This window comes from Oenanthe melanoleuca, chromosome 4A, assembly GCF_029582105.1.
Source record: "Oenanthe melanoleuca isolate GR-GAL-2019-014 chromosome 4A, OMel1.0, whole genome shotgun sequence".
In the NCBI taxonomy this organism is placed as follows: Eukaryota; Metazoa; Chordata; class Aves; order Passeriformes; family Muscicapidae; genus Oenanthe; species Oenanthe melanoleuca.
The window spans coordinates 6,404,743-6,432,638 of record NC_079338.1 but is presented as its reverse complement, the minus strand read 5'-3'; the positions used below and the strand labels follow the sequence as shown (position 1 = coordinate 6,432,638).

Here is a 27,896-nt window from a genome sequence, read left to right as displayed (position 1 = left end):
GAAATTTTATTCCTTCTACACTGAAAATCAGCCGGTTGGCTGGCAATCCCAGGGAGGTAGCTCTGACAGATCAGAAACTCATGAGGACAAAAACCTAAATCTGAGAGACTTAAACCGAAAACTGGCGGGTTGCAAAACTGCTCCGAGGCAAATCTCACTGCAAACAGGGAACCCCGAAGCTGGGGTGTCTGCAGAAAAGTCCATCTTACAGGCATACAACTTGTGCACACTCCCTTTTTTCTTATGACATGATCTTGTTGCAATCAAGCCATTCTCAGTTTGGAGTTGCAATTTTCTGTATTCAACCACTGACCAAAGCTTACAGAAAAAACATGCCTGTAAGTCTTTAACAAAACCATGAATGATGAGCAATTGTAGTCTAGAGAAAGACTGTAGGTCAGTTTGTGAGTAGAAGAATTAAGGCAACTGCACCTCAGGGTAGAAGAAAAATGTGTTCTGGATAGACTCAGGGACTGAGAACTTGAAAAGAACAGGAACTTGTGTAAATCTTGACTGAAACAAGCTGGCAGATGCAGAGTGAACTGATCTCACTAAGGAGCACCCTGGGCCTACTCCTTGTTCTGTGTCTCTTAATATAGACCCACTGATATGTTATTATTCAACTACAGTGTTGAAGACAGCCCTATAAACCCTCTCCTTGGAAGATGAAAATAACAGCACTACAATTATACAGGAGATAAAAAAGTAAAGGGTATTACTCACCCGCAGTATTTCTTCCACACAGCTGGAGTCATTGGGAAGGGCAACCTAGGTTTAAAGAAAAAAAGAATATTTAGTTAGGTGCTGGATGCAAAGTTCAACCACACAGGTGAACAGCTAACAAGCAACTGCCTCTGTTTGAACACCACTATATCCATGCTTGCTGTCTACCAAATTTTCCAGCTCAGATCAACATAAATCACCAGCAGGACCCATTTTGTCAAAAGTTGTTTTTTTCTTCCATGCTGCTTTGTGAAGCAATAAAGTACTCTGATTTCCTCACAGTTGAGAACTGGCAGTGGAATTGCCTGAAACTTCTGTAATTGAAGAAGACCCCACTGTTACTCCTATCGGCAGCCTTCAGAGAGAGGGCGAGGTTTGGTTTAACTTGCCACATGCTGCAGCAAAGGACAGAGGTGATAACAGGAGAAAGCTGTTACCATCAACTATCTTATCCTACAGCTTAATAGGCTAACAGCCCAGACAACTCTTAAATATACACTGCAGTAAATACTAGTTGGACTATAAGAGTGGTTGCTGATTTTGTTGTCCCTCACTCCATCAGCCTGTTGCAGGTTCAGTCCAGGTATCCACCTTGAGAGGCCTGATGCCTTGGAAGGTATTCTCCCTTGGAAGATTCAATTTATCTCTGCACCCAACCGCACACACACACACAGAGAATGATGCTGCTAATATATTCCAGTTGAAAATACTTGTTAAACACTACTTACAGCATTTGCCACAATTCTAAGGATATGAAAGAGCACAAAACCTTTAAATACTGTGAACAATTACAGAAACAAGAGGCAGATGTGACCTGTATATACAGCCGCTCTGTGGCACTTGGAGAGAGCTATGGTGGACTCGTACCACGGGGTAAAGCAGGAAATATTCAATGAGATTTTCAGACTGATTATTCTACCTTATTGCCCTTAGTAACTAGTCTGGTGCAAGACAGTCATGACTAAACTTAATCCCTGTCATCCTAATCTGCTATAGAGCTTGACCAAAGCACCAACCATGGCCCTCTGCCTGCATTTCAGCCAGCACTAAGCTTCAAGAATAAATCCACACAGCTACAAAAGTCAAAGATCACAGAGACCTCTTAGATCACCAAGCTTATGTTCTGCTAAGGCTAGTTTGACCCAAAAACTTTAGGGAAATGGGTCTCCCATTCCTTCCCTTAATAAAATATGGAGTGTTGTAAACTATTTGGTACTTACTTTATAATGGTTAAAATTTTGCTTTCAGTGTCACCTCAGCTCTTCTGTAGAGCTCTTCCTTCCCACTACTAGAAGTAATTCATTGCTTCCCGTCACATTTACATCATTCATAGACATGAAGAATTATACTCCACTTTTCTCAAATGCTGTATGTTCAACTTTTACCTTCTTTCCTGATAAAGAATATTCTCCCCTTTAGATTATTTTGTCACTCTTCTCTGAATTCCCAGCAGTTCATCAGTATCTTGGTAAAGGATTACCTATGTGAATATGACTACACCATAGGGGTATTAGTAATTTTCATCTATTATAGATTATAATTTTCCCCAATATCATCTTAAAACTGTCAAACAATTAAAAAAAAAATCCTTACCTTTTGTCCCCAGTTTCTACTCAGCTCAAATTACCTACAAGCTTGGCTGAGAACTGTCAGTGGGTGGTCAGCATGAACTGCAACAGGCATGCAGTCCAGCATTATACCACAGGACTTGGACTTGATGGGACTTCCTCCACCTCCCTACTTTTTTCACTTAAATTTAACTTCTTAAAGTTAAATTAAGTATAAAGTTAAATTAAACCTTTTGGTCTCTCTTTTTCAAGTTCTCTGCTAATCTGTATTTTCCATTGCTCATACCAGCTCCCCATTCAGTGAGAAATATGGGTAATCAAAAGGTTTGCAAGCAGGGGTATTACTGCACTGTGCAGTGGGACACAACACGTGTTTCTAATACATGCCTCATTTTTATTCATTGAAAAACTAATATGTTAGAATATGAGAAAACAAAATAAACAGTCCTCCAATAAGCTTACAGTGAACACATCAACCACAAAATTTCTCACCGCAGAAACAGGAGCAGCCCAAAATCCATCTGAGTGAGTCAGACTGGGAAGAGTGAGAGCAGCAGAGGTACAGAAGCTCTCTTTATTTAACACTCTTCCCTACCATTACACATGCCAGCAGTAATGGTTAGCCAAAGTACCAAGTGTACTTCTTTGCTTAGAAAAGTGATGACTGTGTCCCTCACTATTAGTACAGGACAGAGCATGTTCATTCACAACCCTGTTTAGATTTATGTTACTTCAGAACTTATGATGATAGTAACAGTAAACACAGCATTTTACTTTAATAAAGCCCACTATATATTATGCAATTGTAACCAGCTTCTCCTGGCAGCACTTGCTAATAACTTGAAATGCTCATGCATCAATTTAATTGTGTTAATGGCAAAGCAGATTTTAATGGCTTGACAAAACTTTTGTTGCCTTTGGCATTGCTTTGTTTTGAATCACTGGTATTAAAGTAATGCAAGATGTCAAAGTGCTGCAATTGTCATATAGGGAGATCCAAGTAGGAGCGAGCACAAAGAAGAAAACATTTAGATTGATGCAAACATTAAAAGAATAATTATTACAACATGGCTATCAGAGAAAAGATCAATGTAAGAGTCTTCCAGTACATTACTATTAATGGTTTTCTAAAGGAATGAGACTATTTTTCTAAATTCATGCTGCATTGCACATTCTAAGAGACTTGAAAGGCACAGATCTATTAGAAATTTAGTATGTCTTGAAAAAAAAAGAAAAAGAAAAAGAAAAAGCAACCTCTCAACCCCTCAAAGTGTGAATTAAAAATTGCAAGTTTAATTGTCCATAAACACTTGAGTTCAGCTAACAAGTGCGAGCGGGCCCACACGGCATCCAAGCACAGATTCTTCAGGACAGAATGAAACAGAGCAGACACAATATTCATCACTCTCTCAAGTGCTAGAACTATAACAAATTGTTATTAGAATTGCCATTAATAAACTGCAATGCTCTTCCTGTAGTTTAGTCAAGATTGGACATTCATCCCATACTACTACTACTTTCCTAATCTAATAAAAATCAAGCATTTTAGGACCCATTATGTGATTCTCCATCCCTTCTCTCTCCTATTTCAGCTTTCAGAGAGCACATCTTGCACTTGAGCATGCTTTTGGTGCTTTTCTTCCTTTATGAGCAGCATGGTCTAACTCAGCTGAACGGACAGATTCCAGGAATTTGGCTTCTGCAAGAACAAGTGGTTGTAATTCACATCATGAGCTCTTCTCTCAGTCAGCAATGCATTCACGAACCCCAGACTGAAGAATACTGAATGCTGCATAAGCTGCAGACAGTTGTCCTGAGGTAATAAAACTTCAATCAAAGTGAGAAGATTTCACAACAGCTACATGCTACACTGAACTCATCTTCCAATTTCCTTTTAATCGGGCAAACCTCTTTTATATCAAAACGCTTCATGTTTACTTTTAAATACTGCTTGTTAAAAAAAGAAAAAAAAAAAAAAAAAAAAGAAAAAGGAAAAGTCAGATGGTCAAAATATTCCACCTAATACAAGCCTGTATTCTACAGCTTTCTTCCCTTTTCAGCCTCACAGGAGAGAGGAGAAAGCTTAAATGATGTGGAACCAAAGGGTTTAACGTATGGCTTGGGTGGCACAGTGCTGAACTTTAAAGGGAGGGAAGGAGGGCAGAAATCTAAGTAAGGGAATAGTAGCCTTTAATGTTACACAGATAAAATGACATTGGGTGAATGGTTACAATATCTGATGAGTCAGGTTGGTCTACCCTTCCATTTATTCATTCTACACTTCCTTGACTACTCTTACATCCTGGACAATTTATGACCTGCATGAGATCAGATTTTGATTTCGTGGCACAGAAATATCATACAGACTCTTTCCCTGTAATTTACATCCAACAGCAAACATATCTCAGAAATGCTAGCAACATAGTCTTCCAACAGACTTGTGAAAATAGCTCTGAAAAACCAAATATAGTGGCATAAAACAGAAATACACCATGAATAATGTCTTTGTCAGAACTGACCAACTACATTTTCATCTGTATAAACTGTTTATGAACAATCCCCCTGGTTTTATTGATGCACAGTTGGCATTCAACAAGTAATCTCTTCTTCCTATCTTCGTTTTACTAAAAAGGTAAAGTGTAGCATGTAAAATGAATGTAGGAGCCCACTCATTTCTTGCACATGAGCACCTATGTGCTTATACACCAAGAGCTCAGCTTTCCTTGTCATCTCCTTTATCAAGGAATCCATTTTGACTCTGGGGAAATGAAGCTCATGATACTGTTTACTCCTTCGAACACAAATTGATTTTTCACTTGCCAGCATGAAAAGATCCTGTGCATGAGCCTTGATTGATCATTTCCAGTGTGCATCACACAGTGATAAGAGGAAAACACTCAGAAAACCAGAAACAGCAAAACGAGGACGGTCAGCAGAGGCCTTGTCCTCTGAGTGCCTTCAGCTCCTGCCAGGCTTCCCATAAAATGAGAATGTTTGGTTTTTCTGATTTTTTTCTGTTTAATACAAGTGGGAAAATGGATGGCAGAATAGCAGAATTTCCAAATACAACACATTGAAATAGATGATGTTTGAACATCCTTCCAACCTGTATGAACCTATGGTTCAATTCTTGCAATATGCTCATTACAAATCTGAGAACATGCAATGCTTCACCTGCACTTGGCATACGCACCCATGTCCTTCCAACACCACCTTTCCTTTGACTGCTATCAGTATCTTCTTGCACACTCAGGCTTCATTTCTCTACTTTAATGGCTCCAAACATTCCCCTCAGCAGCCGACTACAGATTTCTCCTCCTCAGAAGATTATTCCATATTTACTTCAAGTGAAGTTCACACCACTGCTCAGAGCCCACTGCTCAATCCTCCTTCGATTGTTTCACAGCTCATGATCCTGCTTCCTTTCTCAATACTATATCCAAAAAAAGTGCCACTCATGTTAAAGACACCTGGAATAGATGCCAACTAATCTCACTAGCTGGGAGGCTCTTGGCTCTTCCTTACTAACCTTCGTGCAAATTTGTACAAATGGAAGTAGCAAAAGAGCAAGGAATGAATATTGCAACCTGACGGCTGGGTTTTTCTGCTGTATTTGATATTTGTGGAGATATCACCAACATACTTTAGGGCTGTATATTTACACTTTGGAGGAAACTGAATGAAGTCAAACATGGCGGTATTAAAAAAAACCAAAGCAAAACAAACCCAAAATTGCTCCCTTGGTATTCAAGTACATACATGTGTTTTTCACAGGCTTACTCATTTTCAAGAGAGCTATTTGTGGGTCCTAAATAATGCATATCCACTGTTTTCTTTTAGTGCCTCCACCATGCTGGAACCAAAATATCATGAGAAGACTACATTTCCCATTATTTTAACCCCATAAATGTCTCCTGGGCCTTATTAAAATGTCTGTGGAAATAAACATTTTCACATATATTAAAAATTAGTAAAGAAAGAAAAACTATTGCCTAAAACAAAATACAGAAAGCTGCTTCTCTGTTCAGAAATACTGCAGGGCAGTGTAAAAAATGCATTTATTGGAGAACAGGAAAACATGAAAGAATTTTAAGGAGCAAGTTAATTCATTGGTTAAGCTAAGGCAGCCTGGCCTGCAGTCAGAACTGCTTTTCCAGAGGTGGCTAGAGAAGCTTACACCTTTTCCCCCAAGTAAAGCACCTCAGCTAGAAAAAACAACTTACTGGTGGGGTCCGACACATGTCTGAATCAGACTCACACTGATTTTAGTCACCTTCCCAAAAGGTCTCTAGTTCAGAAGCCAAAGCTGCCCACAAGGGCTATCTTTAGTTTCATACAAAAGCCAGTGACTCTCATATGCTCCTCTTTAGTCACCAAGAGCCAGACAAACCTGTGCAGTCACACCAGGACTGGTGACTAACCCCACACTGAAAGGGATTCAGTTTCATCTCCCTACAAAAAACTCAGCTTACAATGACCTTTTTTACCAGTCTGAGCAAGCCCAACTACAAGGACAATGTTTTTTCACTGGCATTTAGTTCTGCTACAGCAGCTTCTAAACCAGACTGACCTGGATGTGACAATTACACTTTTTTTGTTCTTCTCAGTATGTGTTGAATTTAGTTCATTTTTTTTTCCATTTCTTTGGCGTTTTCTTTTAACAAGACCATTTCAGTGTTGATCAGCATGAAACAGTCTCCATGAAAGCACAATATGCTGCTGTTCAATTTAAACTCAATGGTTCACCATTGTTTTCATGCAGTAAATTGCCAAACTCTATTAGAGAGAGAAGACTGATAAAGTGATCCCTCACTTCAAGGTCTCCTGGGAGTTTCTTAATGTAGGTAAGGCAGCACATTTTACTTATGGAATATTCTGAATGTAGGATTTTAGAAACTCACCATAATGACAATACCAGAGTATCTGATAATGTCAGTCTTAAGCCAGGCCCCAACAAAAGTGACTTTTGTAGTACCTAATTTATGACCAAAACACTGGCTTGCATAAAGGCTGTTACAAGCATTTAATACTGACAAAGAGCAAGGAAATTTGGAATGTCAAATTTCTTTTTATTCTTTCCTCTCTTTCTGTTCCTCCTTCACTTATAACTTCAAGTACATATTTACTTACATAAAATACAAACATTTTCTTATGTGCCTTGGCATTTTCACCTTTTTCTGGAAAATGTTATCTTATATATTTCCACTAAAGTGATGATAAAAGGTGCCCTGACCTAAAATGCCACCATGCACTTGTCCACTTGAAACATCAAAGACTAACAGACTGTGCAACCCTCTGCTGCAGTGAGATATGTGGTATGGCAGAAATAATGGTCAAGTGTCTGTTTCTTGTCTTCCTTTTGCCAGTGTGAATGAAATTTATCTTCTCCTAAGACAATGAGCAGTATAAAAGGCATGAAAGGAGCTTGGCTTACAAGACCATTTGCCCTCAGTTAGGGGGATAGAAATTAGACACCCTATTTATTCTCAGTGTAACCCCTTGAGTAGAATCTCTTGGAAATCATGCAAAATCCCTTTACTGTACAGAACACAGCTGCCTAAATCTAATATAAATTGGAATTGGATCTTCTTCAAATGTTTCACATTAGTGGAATGTGGTGTCTGTTCCCAGTATGTGCCAGGACAAGAGCAGTATCAGGCAGGAGTTGTGTAAATTTCTGCTAAAATAGCATCAAAGTCACCAGGTCAGACTGTGGGGATGGGACTAAAACTTCCTCGATGTCAGTGAGGTTGCATCAGTATAACCTGAAGCATTGTTTGACCCTGTGAATTCAGACTGCAACATTTCTTCGGAGGTTTTAAAGAGGAACCTTCTTAAATATGTGTTTACATCTGACAGTACCCCTACTGCAGTAACAAGGATACAAGGATACAAGGTGGTTGTGTTGGTTACCTGTTTCACTTCTTTTTTTTAAAACAATTATGAATGTCCTCACAGAAAAATGTACTCCTGGGTATATTTTGCACAGCATTTCGGAAAGCTGCAAGGCCCATGCTGGGACTCAAACTAATTGCTCAGAGCTTGTTTGCAAATTAGTTGTTTTCATACATTCACCACAGTCACAACCTGCAAGTTATGACTTCAGACTGTCTTCAAAAGACAGGGCCAGAATTCAAAGGACAAGGATCTGTTCCTGCTCTGAGGGAAACAAATGTATTTTGAAATATCTTAGGGTTTAAATACCAACCTGTTAGCATAACTAGTCTACACAGATACATTTTTAACACAAACTTCAATCAAATAAATTAAATTCCTATAGGAAATAAAAGCTATTTTGCTTTTATTAATATAAAGTAGTAAAATTATTGAATTTGTTTTTATTGTGATTGTATCCAAACTCAGACTATGTTAAGAGCCAGATCTTATGCTCATTAAATAGTAGGACACGCAATTATCCCAACTGCCACTGAATGTCATGGTTATCTACAAAAGGGGAGTTAAATGACACTTTTTGGACAGCACAGAACTTAGAACAAGGAAAATCTGATTTTGAATAGGATCTTTATGGCCTTTCTTTTAGTTACATTTCTAATTAAAATGCTTTGATCTATTAATGCCAAGGGACACTGCTAAATGTATTCAATGCAGAAATTGCATACTTTTCCTGAGTTCCCCAAATCTCTTAGATCTGTGTGCACTTATGCTGTGTGCAGTTAAACTGCTCACTAAAATGAAAAGATATCTAAGAATAACTCACTTCCATTAGATTTATAAATCACATTAATTAATTCTACATCTCCAGTGGTGTAGAGACCAAACTCTAATGCAAGATCTAATTAAAGAAAAGGGAAAAAAAATTGCAATTGAAACACAGAAGTAACTGTTTAGCCTCAAATTAATGAGGCGCTATGCTAAGCAAGAATGTCCATAAATCCCTAATGAGGATTTTAAACACATTAAAACTTCCTAATACAAAGTGTTTGCCTTCCTTTTATCCAATAACAAATAAGCCAATAATTTTTTGCCTCTAAATGACACTATTAACTGTCATGGCATGTTTTATTTGACAAATCCTCCATTCAAATACAGTAAAACCAATTAATTCGCCTGCTCTGAAATGTGTTTCTTGATAGCTTTTATGTGATTTTTCTTCTCAAAGAAATGTAAATAGGAAGTCAATGTAGGTGCCTGATTTTGCTTAAAAATACGATGCAATAACTATAGATTTTCTAGTCAGTTTGCATTTCAAATGAATTGAAAGATAACCTCCATTTTCAGGTCATCAATCACATAATGGTCTCCTGATAAGTAAACAGTTACAGAGTAATAGTTTTATTACCAGTGAAACGGCCTCATATTTGAGCTATGATATTTGCAAAATCACCACTTTTGTTCCTTTATAAATAATGGTTTGCAGTGGGGCCACCTGGCCTCTGCCACCCCTAGCACCCAACACCAGCAACACCAGCAGACCTCTGAGTCCACACTACAATTAAACCAAATGTCTTGGAAAGGTGAAGATGGTGATGTATTAGATTTTTGTTTGGTCATAAAAATCTATAGAACAAATAAAAGATAATTCTGTGGTTTCAACGGTCCCCTGGGCCCCACTTAGCAGATCTCAGCAGAGCAAAGTAAGACCCTGTTACAACTGCCCCACATTAGGTACCTGAATCTCTGAAACTCTTCTGAGGTTTTGCAGCTGGGAGGATCAGCCTGCTAAAAAGTACATGTTACATGTCAGAAACAGACTTTTGTCTGTGCCCACTACATGAAGTGAAGGCAAAGCAGAGACTAATGCCCTACTTTATGGGGCCTAACTGAATGCAAATTAATCTTTACAACATATGGACTATCTCACCATCTCCTGCACTGCATCATGATCACATGGAGACTGTGGTTTCTTTGCCTTAAGATGGAAACCCAGCTGAAAAAATCCCATTACAACCCCCACCCACACAGAACAAGAATTAAATAAAACAAACATTTACCAGTGCTGAACAGGACACAACCACTCATTTATTTAATCATCTGTAATGGATTACCAAGCAGAACAGGGTAATTTATGTAGCATGCCCTGACAGCTGATTTTCAATTTGCACTGTCCTTTATGCGTGTTTCTTACGGAAACAAGCAAAGCAAAGCTGCGCCGTCACTTGTGGAGCAGTGCCAGGGCTGCCTGACACGTGAGGAGGGCTGGGAGAAGTGGGGCTGGGATGGATCAAAGCAGCAAAGGTGCTCTGGAGCTCTGTTAGCCACTGTTCCCATAACTGAGACACACAGCCCCAAACCCACGTTGGCTCCTTTTTCCCAACTGAAATTCCTGTTACTATTGCTACAAATTTTTGCATAGTGACCTTTTCACAGGGATGTCTGGCAAAGCAATTTATGTTTATACATTATCATCATACAAAATTATATAAATATGTATTTAAATAAGTGAAAAATGCATTCTGCAAATATCTGTATTTTGCTCCTTAACCACAATCTTATTTAACAAGCTTAGGAATTGAATTGCAGCAGCTTCAAAAAGTAAATTGAAGAGACCTCGTTCCTTACATCAACAGGGAGAAAAACATGGTCTTTATATACACTCTCAGCTAATAAAATTTCCTAAATTAAACTTTAAAAATATTTAAGTGAACTATCCTTGACACAGTCAAATATCAGGAAATCAATTTCAAGTTGATTGAAATCAAGCTTTTGTGCTTAAGGTACTGCATATTGTAACCCGGATTTTGCTTACTTTGCAACCCAGTGTTCCTGAAGGTTGAGCTAAGCTCCAGCTCTCCCAAATGCAGCTGTCTGCATCTAATTTCTATTAAAAAATGTAAATAAAAATATTTATATTTTGGAAAATGATCTGATATGATATCCCAGATCAACAACTTTTACATCTACTTCTTAATCGAGACATTGAATTGGGCTAAGACCACCTGACATTATTTCACTTCTGACCTTTTCAACTGTCAAAGCAGACAGATTTTTATCCTACAAGATTCGAGCCAAAGCCTCAAAGGTGCAGTGCCAGAGCATTAATCCATTTCACTAGACAGTCATTGAAATTATAATTGAAAGTTCAACTTACTTTAGCATTTTATGCTGAAATACTTCTGGCAGCCCAGGGCAGAAAGTCGAAATCTGGTTTCCAAGGGAGACCATTTCCAATGGTTTTTAAATGCTGGCAGTGAAATTCCTTATTGTCAAAGAGATCAGCAGATGCCAGCTTCCATTAATTCACTTTCTGTGACTGCTGCTCACTTCAGGAAGCCTTTCTTTACCTGAAGATGCTGACCTGCTGCTGAATCCCAGCAGAAATGGACTAGGAAAGACACTGATTTGCTTGGAAACTGGGGACACTCCAAGAAAAGCCCCTACAGCAGGCAGGGCAGATCACATCCCTCCATTTATTCTGACCAATGGCATAAGCAGGAAAACAAATCTGCACAAAAGACAGGACATAGATCTGTAAGAGGTCCAAATTCAAGCTAAATAACCTGACCTATGGCACATTATCAAGAGTAACTTCAGAACCAGAAGGATCAGCAGACAGCTTTTCCTCTTCACCAAAAGTTGGCATAAAGGCAAATGGAACTTAAAATCTTGAATCTGAAAATAACATCACCATTTTAAGTAGTCAGTGGGTTGTAAATCCTTTGTTCTGGTATTCTGGAGCTGCCCATAGGTCTTTGCCCAGGAAGTTCCATATATAGAGCAGTTGTAATTCTTAGACTAATCTCAAAAGTTATCTAAACAAGCATTTAAGTTAACTTAACATACATGTATCGTTAAGCCTAAATATATTTCTTTTTAATTTTTCAAACTGGGATTGACTAGTAATCCTTTATTCTAATTCTGGCATCTTATCCATCGGCTAAAAAGCTTCCTATTTGGGAGAAGGAAGGGGGAAAAGGGAACATGAATTGTAATACCTGTTATGCGATAATAGGTCAGTTTATTAATGCTTTCTAGACTACTGTTGCATTTGCTCTATAAATTCTATTGTCTTTGTCTGCACAAGGTCCCTTAAATCCTGAATGCCAGGATATGAATCCCTTAATTCAAAGCACTGAGAAATAATTCTGCAGCAATGCATGAGAAGAAAGCAGCCCTGCAGACCACATTTACTGGGGTTGTGCTGGGTCTCCTTGAGGCACAGCGATCTCAAGGCTCAGCTCTCAAAGTCACACCATTAAGGCAATGAGAGAACAGAAAAGGGCGATGCAAATCTCACAGAGGCCATCGGAGACAAATATCAGAACTGCAAGATATCTCTGGGACATTAGCAATGACATTAGCAAACCTTCTGTACCCTTGTAAAGGGTGACTTGGCACTTCCTGCTTCAGCACTTTTAATTACTTTGCTGTTGCCAGCCTATCTGAGATGTCTCCTACTCTGCACGTGCACACGGCTATTTGTGCATATAACTGAGTGTGTATTTCTCCTTTCCACTCCTCCTCCTTAGATCTCAGCAGCAAAGATCACCGACAGATCTCTGGACCACTGCTAGAGTTCTTTCACACACAGTGATGCTCCTGTAGCACTTTGTGCCCAGGTCCTGAATCCAAAACACATAGCAATTGCTCCCTGCATCTGCATCTGGGCTCTTACTTGGTTTCCTCCTGCACTGCACTCTATCCACAAACTCTGTCAATGACCCAATGCAGAACTCCTGTGCCTGCAACAGGATCAGGATATCGGTGCTTTAACACTGAACTTTCAAAGAAAACAGTTAATTTCAAAAAGTTTTATTTCAAAAAATTATTCTGACAGAATTTATTGCAGTAAAATATAAAATAATTTTGAAGCCACAGAGAATTTGGGAATTTTCATTTTTCTAGATGTGTACTGGAGTTTTGGGCAAGTTAATTAAAGGCACATTTCTGTGTTTAGGCATCTGTAGAAACACAAGAAGCAACAGATAACTTGCCATCACCTAGGTATAACAGGAAACAGTGCCTTGAAGCTCCTCGGCAGGATGGAGTCATATAAGAGCGACATATGTATGCAAAGTTGTTTACAACTGGAGATTCCTGACTGCTGGAAATGTTAATCCTCAATAAATGGTTTGACCTTTTTTATCTATTATTTCCATTTTATAACTGAAATCAGGTCTGACACACTGAGCATTTCAGGAGAATAAATGCAGCTTGGCAATGACTTTGTAGTCTCATGTCTCACATCACACCCCTGCAATGCACAATCTCCACAGAAGTACAATGCTGTCTTGGTACTTAAGCCCCAAGAACCTCCATCATCTGTTTGCTGGCTGGCCTAACAAGCCAATGAGCCCATTATCAGCATGTCTCTGTAAGCCAACGAGGCTTCTTTTAGTGAACCTGCTTAAAGCACATAGCAGCTTGATCTTAGAGAAGTTATTCTTGAAGCATTTAATTGAGATATTCCATGGGCAGAGTCACCTTCTGGGTGAACCCACTTCTGCAATGACTACAGAGGGAGGCCAGGGTCACCACTCTGCTTAATTGGGGAGTCTCAGCTAAAGACTGAAAGTTAGGTGAATTAAATATGGATCACAAACCCCACAACTGTGCAGCAGACTCATGTACCAGGCTGAACTCACAGTGTAGAAACTTAAATTCCCCATCAGACTCGGAGGTCTGAATGCATGATTGAGAGCCAACTACTCATGCTAAGCCAGACAATAAGCAGTTTGTTGCTTAATGATAATTTTGAATTGGAGGGAGAGAGGAGAATTGCTTTAACATTTTTAACTTAAAACAATAATTTTTTTTAACTTAAAAAAATATTTTAAAAACCTTACAAAAAGATGAAATTCTGAAATTATTTAATGATTAAAAAAAAAAACAAAACAAACTGGAGGGGTTTCCTACTGATTTCAACCTGTGAAACCATTTTCATGAAGGAAACAAAACAAAATAATGTCAGGAGCTCCATAAAGAAACACTGCAGAATTTGTTTTAGTAAATAATAAAGCTAATTAGGAAAATGCCTAAATGTCTGCTCCTGATTGTCACAATTTCCTAGAATTTTTAAAATCCAATAAAATGAAACAGTATTAAAAGAAGTGGCAGCACTGCTAAATTTGATCTTTCAATGTAGAAACTGAGTCGCACAAGTTGCAGAGCTGCAAGGCTCAATTTCAGGCTTTCCTCACCAACAATTTTGCCAGTGGGATAACAGAAAATCCAGTTTTCCTTCCACATACAACCCATTTTATTAAAATCACAGCATTGTTGCAGGGCTAAATGTGTGGGCGGTGTTTTGTCACAAATGCTTCTCTTTGTGTGCAACCAGTAAGCTCAACAAAATGAAATGGAAGAAACTCTCAGATAGTATCAAATTGCCAGATTTTTCTCGTTGCCTTTTCCAGAGAACAGCCCTGCTTCAACAATTTGAAGGAAAAAAGCTGTTGTATCTCAAATGGCCAGGAGAGAGAAAAAGCTGGCAGAATTATGCCTTCCTAGGTGAGGATAGTCCAAGACTTAATTCCATGTGTCAGCTCAAGATAACACACAGTCATATGCACATGATCTCATCAGCCCTTCAGGAGAGAGGATTTTACTTGATGTTTGGTAATACTATTTTAGAGACTCTCTTAATATGCTTGCAGAACACACAAACAAGGAAAAAATGCCATGTATACCTCAATCTAGATACTACTTAAAGGGATATGTAATCATTATAATCAGAGCAACTGCAGCATTATTAATTATGAGAGGAAAAACAAGGAAAGGACAATCAACCAGTAGGAATTCCATGTGTTGGCAGAAGCACTTGCTGTCTATCATTGCTGTTCACATCTCTCCCAAGACTATCAGCACCCCCATGTTTATACATGTGCTCCACTTGGGCCAGCAGAGTAGCCAACATGCACCAGCTCTGTGTGTTATTCAACAAAACAGAGTGAAAAACATTCCTGCTGCCACCTCAGCTCTGCCACCGAGAGCTGCTTGGAAGGCTCGTGCCCACCCAGCCTCCAGCTGGCCTCCAGCAGTCAGGCAGTTCAGGCCATTTGATGGTTCCTGGTATAGCACTGGGGTATGTTTTGCAAAAAGGCATTCCAGAGCTTTGTACCGACTCAAACAGAATTCAGGGTCAGTTACTAGATCACATTTCTTGAGACACTGTAGACATTTCCAGTGCTCCTGTCCTGAATGTCTCTCTGCAGGGACCCCAGGCAGGGGTTCCTCAGCAGCCTCAGGGCAAACCTGACCTGGTTTCTGTTGGCTTGCCCAGCTCCATCAGGGTTCACTGGTGCAGCAGCACAACCTGAGCTGCCTCACACAAGCTGCCCTTGGGCTCCCACTGGAGTAACCTGCCAGCCCTAGAATGCAGGAGCTGGCCACACCAGCAAAAGGGGTCATGCAGGTTTGGAAAATTTTCTTTTAAATAACAAAAGCCAAAAACTTAGGAGTTTATTCTCTGTTGTAACTTGACGGCCAGAAGGGAGGTAATAAAACCGTGCTGGCAGAAGCTCCCTTCTCAGAGATGGCCTGGCCAAGCTCACAGGAGCACTGGCTGCTGGTCCCCTGCTAAGCCATGTGCGGGTCCCTGTCCCCAGCATCCACAAAGAGCAGTTCTAAAGCAAACTGCCACCCCCTCCCAGAGTCTGCTCAGGCCCCCAAACACAGCCCAATGCCACCCTCAGCCTGCCCTCAGCAGGGTCAGAAAAACTAACAATCAGAGCTTTCTTTTCAGCCATGAAAGCATAAACTCTGCAATGCCTGACAGCAGCTTGTGCTCCCAGCTAAGCCATCAGACTTTCCAAGCCTTAGGGTGGGACAGAGATACTTGTGGGATTTTATATATAAAGTAATACATTTGTGTAAATACTCAGATGATTTCCATATATGCCCACTAGCCACACAAAGCAATAATAAATTATTTCAATAAATGGCATTAGTCTAAGAAAGCATGAAGGACAAATATAATTGCATAAGGTTTAAACAGGATGTAAATCAACATCCCAAAAAAACCCAAATTAACATGAAGCTGTTTACTCCTAGAGAATCTCCACTGCTCTAACATTTCAGCAATAGCCTCCAGTCGTGAGCGTGCTGCAGGCAGTAACAGAGAGCGGTTCAGCAGATGAAACAAAGAGGACCTAATTACCATGCGAAGCACAACATCCTTCAGATGTGATGAGAAACGTGACTGCATGAAAAACTGGTCCTGGGGAAATTTCAAAATATGACCACCCAAGCATAAAGAAGCGAGTGGTGAAAACCAGAAAAAAATGCAACATGAGGGTATAGTATTTCTATACAAAGAATATTAGTTTAAAACATTTACATACAGATATTGTGCATATACACACAGCCATACGCACACAGACCAATACAAGGAACTATGTAATTGTGGGTGAAAGCTATAAGCATATAAAAGCTTTCTAACTACATATTAATTAAAAAAAAATCACATAAATTCTTCATGTTGATCCATGGAGATTCTTGACAGAAAAGCAAACAAACAGCCAAATGCATGAAAAATAACCAAGCAGCCTGACAATCCAGCACTATCCTTCCATTCTCAAAATACTTGATCATTTAATATTCATTTTTTCCTACAATTCTACAGTGTGAATGTAAATAATTTATGAATATTGGCCATAAATTATTTTGGGGGATTATTGTGTATGTTTTTGGTTTTGTTTTCCTAAAGAACGGGAACATGGATGGGAAGAACAGACATCTTGGCACAAGATAAAGCCTTGATTCTCAGTTACAGGTAGAGGAGATGTGTCATTTGCACAGAAGTTCAAGGGGGTATTTAAAGCCACAACAGAGAAAAGATTGGCTTGTGCTGCTGCTGGGCCCAGCACAGGGGCCACACTGTGGGCTCTGCAGGTCAGCTCTGCCAGCCACACAGAGCTCACACGGGTCTGGCACCAGCACAGCTGGGGAGACCGAGACCCCCAACACCAGTATGATGTGAGGCTGCGATGGAGAATGGTCACTCCATCACTCCAAGTGGAAAAATAAAAGGCACCACTTCTGATTGTTATGTACAAAAGCATGCCCCTTTGGATAGGAAATTGCTAAAAAAATTAGTATCTGCTGACAGTCCTCTTGCTAGAGAGCCAGAGCAAGGCAGACGCTGACCTGTTCATTTAGCAGCCCAGCCCAGGGGATGTGGGTGTGGCGGGGGTGTGTACGAAGCTGATGGTGCATCCTGAAAGGCTGTTCAAAGTGTGCAAAAACTGAGAAACAGAGTTTGCAAATTCCTTGGTACGATCTTCCTTGCTCTTCAGCTCCAGATTCTCTTTATTGATGACAACTTGCTGCAGTGATTAGAGATTCTACATCTTTTAATCACAAAGAACATGACAACTACACCTTATCTATAGCGTTGTGATTTACAGCAGTTGATGCATGATCATAATTTCATTAGTGATAGCTTTTGGGTGTTACCCAAGCAGCTGAATTTAAATATAGTTGTGTTTGTGACAAACGGACAAGGAAAATCTGATGTTTGAAGCCAGCACTGATTTTAACCCATTCAGCCTCCCTTGTTAGTGGCTCCTCCATCTGTAGTGGCAGGGGTGAACCATTCTTTTCCTGCCTCACTAATTCTAACCATTAAAAAAGGGAAAGCTGACATGTGGACTAAATAGAGAAGGTTGTCGTGTGTATGTGTTAACAGATATATAAGTTTCAGGAGCAACATCCCATTCCTAATAAAGTATTGACTCATTTTGCTATGAATGAGCAGATTTCAGCTTAGCCATGTGCAGGCCTTATTTTGCACCTTTTTAGATAATTCCCCAGTTTATGCCATGAAGTCATCTGAACACTGATGCTTCTTTTTAATTTCAGAGGATTTGTTTGCTTTATTTTTAGCCTGATTCCTGACACAAGAAACACCCACGGATTTAGTCATGGGAGTCTGAAATAATGCATGTGTTTGTGCTCTCATACAAAAAGGGTGTTCAACTCACCCCTGCTGACCAGCATCAAGGTCAAAAGATACGGGAACTCTTCGGAGTTTGAAAAGAAGGCAGTGGGGAAGAGGAGAAGGACCTTACTGCTGTCCCATTTCAGGAAAAGCTAATAAAGCTCACCCTTTGTAAGACATCAGAGAGAGACATTACAAGCCAGGCTTCATTAGCTCCTCTGCTCACAGAGTGACTTCTTTTTACAAGAGAACAGAAGATTTCAGTTCCTGAGCTGAAAGAAAGCACAGGCTGGCAGGGAAGAATGAGAGTAGATGAAAAGCAGGTTCTTCTTATCTCTTTCTAAATATTTCCATACGAAGTATTGGCTTGCATTCCTCCCCGCAGTGTCCCACCTAACAGCACCAAAAACAATGAGCAAGTGTCAGAAGGTGGTGCCTGCTACTTGCAGGCAATAGGAACCAATTCCTATGGGCAATCTGCAGCTTTTCCCAAGGTCTGCCCAATGCCTAAACGGCTGTGCCATGTGTAACAGGCTTCTCAGGAGACCCCAGCTTGCTGCTTTACCAGATACTTCCCATGCAGTCCAGGAGACTGCACTCCCTGTCTGACCCTCAACTCTCGCCAAAGGCCAGAACAATGACACAGGGCCTCTGGGAACACCACATCACATCTGACAGGGGGAAGCCATTTCAGGATTCCCTATATCAGCACCTTGGTTGCAGGCAGCCAGCCAGCCATGGAGCATTTCCTTGTAAATGCTTTGGATTTACAGGACAAACCCAAAAGCTGTACGTCTAATATGAGACTAAGGACACTCTTGGTGGCCTAGATGGCTGTAGCAGGTGTCCCTACACAACCCTCACCACCTCACAGTGTCTCTGTTCATGCAGTTAAATGCTGGCAAAGCTGCCCTGGCACCAGCTCCAGCATGCTCAGCTCTTTTCAGAGCAATGGGCACGGCTGGCATTGCCTCTCTGCTTGCTATGGACACGAAGGACAGGGCCCAGAGTGACCAGCCTAGTCACAACACTCACAGCAGGGCAGAGGGGGAGGACATAGGGAGGCTAATTTCCTTTACATTGACATGAAGCTTCAGAACTAACCCAAAATGTTTTATTAAGCATTGTGGGTTATTAAACATTAGTAATTAAGTTAATTTAGATCCAATGTCCTGGTAATGCACCTGAGTATTTTGAATGACTGGGGGTTATCAGGACCTCCAGATTTCAGGCAGCAGTATATGAAGCAGAGATACCTGGTCTCTCCCTTCCTTGCCAGAGATCCTCAACCAGTCTGTCCAGACACTATATTCTCTTCAGCTGCTGCCTTCTAGGAAGGTCTGCTGTGCAAGGTCTTCTGGGATCAGCCCCATGAGTCTGGCTGTAAACTTGGCTTTGCTGCTGGAGCTAACCATTTTCTCCTGATGACAGAGCACAGGAATGGGACTGAACTGTGTGTTTAGTTTGGGAATGTTTAACTAGCTGGAAGGATGATGCTCCGCCCCAGTGTGCATGGAGCATTTATTGTTATAGATTGAAAGCCAATAGATAAACACACATCTTTTAAAAAATCCACTCCTTATTAAAGCTCTGAAAAACACACCCAGATTATTTAGTCTCCTCTCTGGGATAAAATGTCTGTCATGGCTGTATGCATGGCAGGACCAAGGCAATACTGGAAAAGACTAATTTTATGTGCAGCTGTACCAGCCTTGTGTCTACTCTCTCTGCACTGCCTGAGCTCCATCTCCCCAGGTTCTCACTCAGAGGCACAGAGCAGTAACTGTGCTGTGACCCAGCTGTACTGGTAGACTTGCCCAGCCCACTGTCTTGAGGCTCTCCTGCTAAGTATCTACTGAGCCACTAAGCAGAATTTTAAGAAACTTGTTTTAGACAGCTGTTGAATATTCTGCTGGATATCCAGTCTGGATATTCTGCTTCTGGATAGAGCTCCCTAGAATAAACAACTGTTGTAATCACAGTAAAATAAATACTTTCTTGTAGTTGAATACTGTTGGTTCTAATTACAGTATCATTGATGTATTTTCCTATTAGAGGAAGATTTCCACTTATTCTTTTCTATATTTATTTACCCAAAACATAATACTCAGAATGATGTTTGCAATTGGGCTGCTGCTGCTTTTTTTTTCCTGCCAATTTTACAGCTGGTTGTTAGGCAAAGTTGATCTCACATCTTTCCCAAAATCAAACAGGTAAAAGCCAAGCCCAGATAGTCATTTCAAAAAGGGCCTTCTGGGGGTTAAATCCCTTAAAACTGCTCTAACACCTGAATGGGAGTCTTTTCCAAGGAATTAAAAAACATTCTTGATCAGGCCTAACAGGCCTTAACTTTGTTCCTAATGCTCAATTGGCTGTGTTAGGAAACTCAGGTTGATATTTTGATAGTTTGGCTCTTTTTTTGCCAAGAAATACCCTATGGATTAGCACTTAGTAGGAAGAGAAAATTGCTATGAATATTGTTCCTTTGAGTTATTTTTCCTCATTGGTGCTGCAGGGGAAAACTGCAACCACTTAAATATGGGACAGGCAAGGAGTTGAATGAGCCACAGCTTTATTTCTAAGTGTAGACTGTGACTTACCTGCAAAATCCCAATAATGTGTGACTCAGCTGCAATAATATCATATATATTAGTACAGCTAAAAAACCAGCTGATATCCCTGTTGCTCCTTCCTAGTGGTGCTCTGCATCTAAGCTCCTATTGACTGCTCCTTCTCACCCAGTTTCCATTTGGTGGTCTGGATGCTCACCCAAGATTATGACCTGAAACTTCTACAAATATAGGTTTATAAAGGCTCTATCAGGAGTGGGTTATACAAGAAAACAGAACAAGTGTTTCTACTCATTCAGGCAGTCTATCATAAAACTAAGCTCAATGAGACCAGAATGAGGACAATAAAACTGGAAAGTGCATTTTAACAACAGAACTGCCTCGGCAATGATGACAACACCATACCATAACCTCAGCAAACAACTGCAGAGACAGATCAGGGAACCATTGTACTACATGGGCCATCCACGGACTTGAAATGTGTTTATATAAGACTCAAGGTCTCTGGATAAGAAAAAGGAGTTGGGAAGAGATAATTTATTGATCTCCATGGCTTTGAGAGCATAATCTCTATATGCTGGACTGACACACATTCATTCACAGAAAGCCTTAATGTCTTTCTCTCCTGATCCACCTTTTCTTAGTGGATCTTCCTACCAACAGCACCAAGATGTGAAGGGGCTTCCTCATGCACTTAAGTAAAACACCTCCAAGGACTGCAGAAGTTTGCCTTGGGTTTGGGCTTAATTCTTAGCGGATGAATTGGGATTATGGGAGAGAATGGAGACACTGCACTGCTCCATAGAGCGGAGGCAGCAACACATCCAGGGACCAGAGAGCAGCGAGAGTTTTCCAGAGGTTGAGCAGGAAACTGGGAACTGAATCCAGGGTCTGAGACCTGCACTGGCAAAATTGTCAGTGACTTCAAACACCACTGACTCATAACAGCTGCGACAATTTACAGGAGCTGAGGATCTGCCCCCAGGAGTCCTGCCTGTGCCCTCTGCTCTTACTGCTAGAGATTGATGACTCTTACAGGTCAGAATTTTTGTTTTGTTTTGTCAGGCTTAGATTGCTTCTTTGTACACTGCTGAGATCAAATCAATTACTTTCCACTCCAACCATCTGACCAAAGTAATTCTAATGGAGCAGAAAGCAGAAACTCAGATAAAAGAAGGGACAACATATTTTTCACTGTTATCTTTGTCCTGAGCATGATAAAGAAGGAATGAAGGCTGAAATAAAGATCATTCTTAATAATTCCCCCTCACGTAAGAGTAATGATCTTAATCCCCACCTTTGTCTTTGTTGTGGAGATTGGGGACATGAGTTTAGATGGAAGATGAACCCTGTAAGTCTTCAAACAAAGAACACTTATAATAGAAATCCTGTTTCTCTGATAATAATATCCAGGAAAACTATTATTTTGGAACATGACTGCATTTTTCAGCTACCTTAATACCATTTTTACTGTTCAGCTGCATGAAAAATTACCTAACCTGTTGGAATGGATTTCTTGACCCACACATAGCTACATTAAAGGGTGTAATTTAATGCAATCTAACTAAATTAGCACCAATTAGACAGGCTAAATTAAAGGGCATGTCACTAATAAATTTTATGCTAAACATATTACTGATAATAAGCTCACTAAAAATTGCATAATGAAATAAAACATTCTTTTTAACACTGCTCAGTCTAAATATGAATATATAAAAAGTCATGAAATAATGAAATACAGTATGCTAATTCCCATTTGCCTTTCAGGATAACATCACAGCAATATTAAAATGCATCAATTACAGTGGTGCTTAAAAACAATAGGTCAAATTCTAGAGGAAAGCAGAAATCCAGTCCAAATTCCATGCAATACGTTGGATCCTGTTTCTGCAAACATATACATACATATGCCCAGCTCTTTTGAACTCAGCAGGTCTGCTTCTGTACAGGAAGTTGTTGGCTTGCTGGCTCAGAGAGATGAACTGCAGCAAGGATCATGGTGTGATGGAGGGCTGAAGAAAGTGCCTGGATTTGCATTTGGATGGTTTTTATGGGAGATATTTTCCAAGTTCTACTTTCCAAAATACAATGTACCAAAGTTTTACAGTACACCCTTCCTAAGTCCTATATGTGAAAGTGTCCCACAGTACAAAAACTAAGATGAAGGAGGTTATTGCTTGCAGCCACCAGTTCTTTGATCAGTGAGAGAACGGTGGATTTCCCGCAGGTCTGAGCTGGGTTCTCTAACAAATTACAGGAATTGGGCTCATACCATGTCCCATTTCCCCACCACAACCTTGCTGGGCTCTCTTGTTCCCAGCTGACCACTGCTCTTCAGAAAACTTTCCACTCTGAAAGTGCTGCCATCTATTCCAAGTTTGGTGTAAGTTGGTCAAGAGGTGCTGAGTGGCAAAACCACAGAAACACTGCCTCCCTCAAATGCATAATCCCCATTCCTACCAGCCAGGGGTGGAGTTTGGTGACAGCCATTAGCACAGTCTGAGAAGTGCATGTTTAGCAGACTGAACACACTGGTGTCCACATTTTCAACTATGGCCCAGTGAACAGCTGGAACAGGTGTAAATAAACCATTTGTGACTCCACTCACTTCCATCCTCAAAACTCTTGCCTGCCTCTCACTTCCAAGGGCTACTAAATTACCAAATAAAGCCAGACAACCTGGCTGTATCCCCACTTAATGCACCTGTTCTCTGCTGGGTAGACCCAGAGGTTTTGTGACCCTTCTGCATCTTCTTTCTGATCAAAAGGCCAGACAAGCTCTGGCATTCTATATACCATTAATCTATCAGATATTTCTTAATCAGTAATGAAGTAAATTAGGACTAGTAAAGTGGAAGTGACATTTTTATTAAGACAGACCAAAATGTCCTGAATAGTAATGAGAATGAGCTTCTGGAACACATGCTCTGCATTCACACATTCACTAATTAGGGCCCTCAGCATGGACCCTGCTTACAAGCTGTCTTTCCTCAGACTGGTAGTCTGAAGTTAATAGGCCCATTCACATGAGTAACATTTGCAAAAGCATGTTCTAGACTCCTAGTCCCTGTCTTCAGCTCCTCAAAAACCCAAAACATTTTATACAGAAACAGAGGTGCTGTTTCAAAAAACACAAAAAATATGCAGAAAAACTATATTCAAGTCCATCTGATTAATCAGTTTCTGAACACATTGTGCACAGGTTGTAACCAATGCTTGACATAAAACTGAGCCTTAAGCCAAAGAGGAAAAGCAGTAATGTACAAGTAAAACCATAAAATAAAGTTTTGCAAGTTAAAAAATTAACATACATAGACATTTCCCGCTTTTGGGGGGCTGCCGCCTCTTCTTAGAAAAAAGAAATATTTCATATCAGAGCATGCTTCCCTCCCTCCATAAATATATCCTTCCTCTCTCATAAGAAAACAAATAGGATTTTCTGGATTCTGTTCAGACCATAGTGAAAAAAAAAAGAGGTGTAATGACATTGTGCAGTGTCCATTAAAATCCTGAAAAGTGCAAAAGGCACATGCAAACTTGGCCTTTCCTGCTCAAGTTCTTTCACTGTTCAAATAGATTTTAAAAACAGCTAAGAAACCATGCTAAATGATCATTGTTAATCAAAGACTCCTTTTAAATTGTACGAAAACAAACTAGCGTCAAAACAGTAAACTGCACACTTTACTACATGAGGAACTGAAAAATGAATTAACTCACACTGGTGCACAATTTGAGTAAAAATGTTGGCTTTGGAATAAAAAGCATGTATTTTGGGGCTTTTTAGGAGTGTCGTTTTTTTTTTTAAAAAAATGATTTTTTTTTTTTTTTCCCAGCCAGTCTTCAGGTCAGCAACCATGTGGATGTGAACTGCCAAAATTTTACTTACTTCAGATCAGTTCTAGGGGTATTAGCCCTGTAGCCCAGTGGAGACAGGAATACCATTCCAGGACATTTCTGTGCATTGTACAGCAGAGAGCCCCAGATGGTGGCTGCCTCTCTGCAAAGTGTTAAATCAAAAGCAGCCCTCTAAACATGCAGCTTCACTATCACTTCAAAAACAATACACAAGTGATTTATTCTCTTTAAAGAAATTATCAGTTTGGTTCATTAACCTATAGACGTACAAAAGCAGGAGTCAATTACATTGCCACATCAGATGTGTGTAAAGATAATTATCCTGAAAAGAAGACGTAAAGGTGTCCATAAAGGCAGTGAAATGTGACTATTAAATCAAGCTGTAACCTATTATGGGTCAAAAAACACATTTGTAGGGCCAAGAGGCTCATGGCAATGGCCAATCTAGCATGAATTCTGCAGGTGTCCTTTTCAAGTAAACATGAAATGTCTCCTTTTCATTCCTGCCATGTTTTCTTACCTTTCACACACATTTTACTTGATACACGTATGCAAAGGACACACACAAATGTCTCCTCGAAATGATGCAGAAGAGCATGCCATATATGAGCAGATAGGATGCAAAATAAGAAAGAAAACCCAAAAAGAACATCAATACCCTGCAGTTTTACTGGTCCTTTCATAACGCCATTAGTCTGTCATCCTACACAAAGTACCTGAGTACTTAGTAATGTAAATCTGCATTGGATGGTCAAGACCTGACCCAGCTATCTGAAAAGGCAAATACAAATCTTGTAAATGTTCTGAAGTTTTTTGTTTTTTTGTGAAATTCTTTAACATTAGCTTGAAGTTATTAAAAAGAAAATTAGCATGCAACTTTCGTTGTCTGACTAACTTTGAGTGATATTCCTCTTGATTGATTTAAACCACTTCATTTTCAGTAAGTACCTCTAATACTTGAAGGACCTCATTGAATCAGTTTAGATCATATTTTGCCTCATTTGTACTCACTGCAACTAATGGGTTGAAAAAAATCTCCTTTATGTCACATGCTAAAACACACAGGTATTACAGAGATTTCTCAGAATGCCTCTCCTTTTCAGATCCTTTGGGATCACCCTGGATAATCTTTTGGGTTATACAGGGCTCGATTCTGCTGTCACTTACACCAGAGGTCTAATAAGAAGTAATTAAATGGAAGTCACCAGAGCTCTTTCATGGCAATCCCAGTAGAACTGAGTCTGTAATTAAACTTGCAAATTTTTCAAGAGAAGTATTGCCTTTGTACAGATGTACAGGACTGAAGCAGAAATACTGATGCCTTGTAAACAGTTCACCTCAGTGCTGAAGACTGTCCCAGGGTGGGAAGCAGATGCATTTCTGATTTATGGAGCTGCTGTGTCAATGGTTCTGACTGCAGTTGCTTCAACAGAGCTAAGCCAGATGACCACTGTGGAGAGTCTCACCCTTGGAGAGGGCACAGAAACAAACTGCAATCTGTGCAACACAAGAATAAATCATGAGAAACCCACACTAAGTCACCAGAGTTAATGGTGCAAAATCCACACATTTAGGTAAAGACCCAGGGCCAAAGTATTTAATTTTTAAATCTATTTACAAAAAATAAAAATATGATTTGATTAAGGTATCCATCGGGAAAACAGCATACATATTTTTGAGAAAAAACATCTATAATACTGGAAAGCATCCAGATGCTTTCTAGACTAGGCAAGTTTATGGGTAACAGACAAAAGCCCACCTCTGTCTCCTTCAGAGTTATTATATTTCTATTCTTATCTAACATACTCCATACTCCTTTATATCCTTCACGCTGCATAGCAGGCTTTTAACTGTTCTAAAAATAACAGTCATTAAAGGAGGCACAGAGATGTTCAGTCTCTTTGCCGAATGTGAATTCATACCAGCTCTGTCAAGGAAGGTTGGCCACAAACCTGTCTGCAGCAGGTGTGAGGCTGAGCTCCTTTTTGGAGAATTAGTCTCATCTATCATATAAATTTGTTTTAGGTTAACCGGTATGTTGCTCACAGCAAAAGAAATTGAGAAGCCTCCCACCCAGAGCAGGAGAAGTTTAAAGTATTGGTCAGTAAAGTGAAATGATTCTGCAGAGATATCTGCAGAGATAAATTGCCCACTTTATCTACCTTAATTTGTAAGACAGATCAGCAATCATATAAGACATTATTCCTAAAGGAGTAAGTCACCTTCATAATCATCATAGAGGTGAGATTGTTGCACGAACACTAAATAAAAATAAAATAAAATTTCTTCAAGGAAACATAATTTGTATAACTCAGAAGTCCAACAAAGGCTTAACAAATCCAGTATCAATTGTTTGTTTCCCTATGCACATCTGTATCTGCATATACGTCTTGTAAGAAAAACACACTTAATATGGTTATTATGATAGCAACATTATTCTCTGTGTTCCTTCTTTTTCTTAAGCAATTCCAGAGAAGAAATTAGGTATTGATTCTCTCCCTAACTATGTCATCTTTTCTCTTTAATAGATTCATGGCTTTCAGGCTTTAGTTCCACAAACCAGCAGGTAGCATCTAAACAAGATTCACTTTTCTGTAAGGAGCCCTGATTGCTATTAATTGTTATGCTTTTCTTTTTTTTCTCAAAGTGTTGCTGAAGTGCCTCTCTAGAGAAGTTAAGAATTAAACAATTTCAAGTTTCATAGAACAAAGCCAAGAGAGTTTCTTCTTCACATTCACACCAGACCAGTCCTGATGCCAAAATAGTCTCTTACAAGTTGGGCAACTAATTTAAAATATAAGTCCCAACTAGCATTTAATTATCCTGCAGAGAGAAGATCAGTTCCAAGATGCTTGGCAAAGAGGTTCAAGCCTCTATGTTGAATTCAAGAGATTTGGAGCACAAAGCTTTGCCATCCACACCATGAGAGTGCTTCAATTGTTGGATGGTTCCTCACCATCCTCTACCAAAATGGAGTCCCTCTCCTGCCCAAACAGGGACACGTGTTACAGTGGCAACCCCTTGTATTTCTTTCCTGTTCAATGAATTCCTTCAAAGGAGTTGCTGTCACTTTGCTGATCCTGCACACCAAAATGGCACCAGCTGTTGGAGTGTCCAGTCTGAAACTGAAAGGTCAACTTTCAGCCAGAGGTGTGCAAACTGAGAGGTAACAATCTTGTTTGCCACAATTTTACCTGTATATGATAAGCATTAATCCCAAGAAATTCAGCTGTGCTATCAGGAAGCCCTGTTCTGCAAAATGAATTCCAGGGGAAAAAAAGCATTTGCTGTTAAGTTCTCTACTTTGCCTCAAGTGAGCTTCAGTGGAGATGGGCTGTTTTA

General features: G+C 39.9%; 1 protein-coding gene across 5 annotated transcripts in view; it reads right to left on the bottom strand.

Annotated features, from left to right (window-relative positions):
* AFF2 (ALF transcription elongation factor 2) overlaps positions 1-27,896 on the bottom strand; it is a 334,567-nt gene that overhangs the window by 153,593 nt on the left and 153,078 nt on the right. For all 5 annotated transcript variants that reach the window (XM_056491312.1, XM_056491315.1, XM_056491314.1 and 2 more), the window contains exon 4: positions 724-768. In XM_056491312.1, the coding sequence (XP_056347287.1) occupies positions 724-768 (45 nt within the window). The remainder of the gene's footprint in view (positions 1-723; positions 769-27,896) is intronic.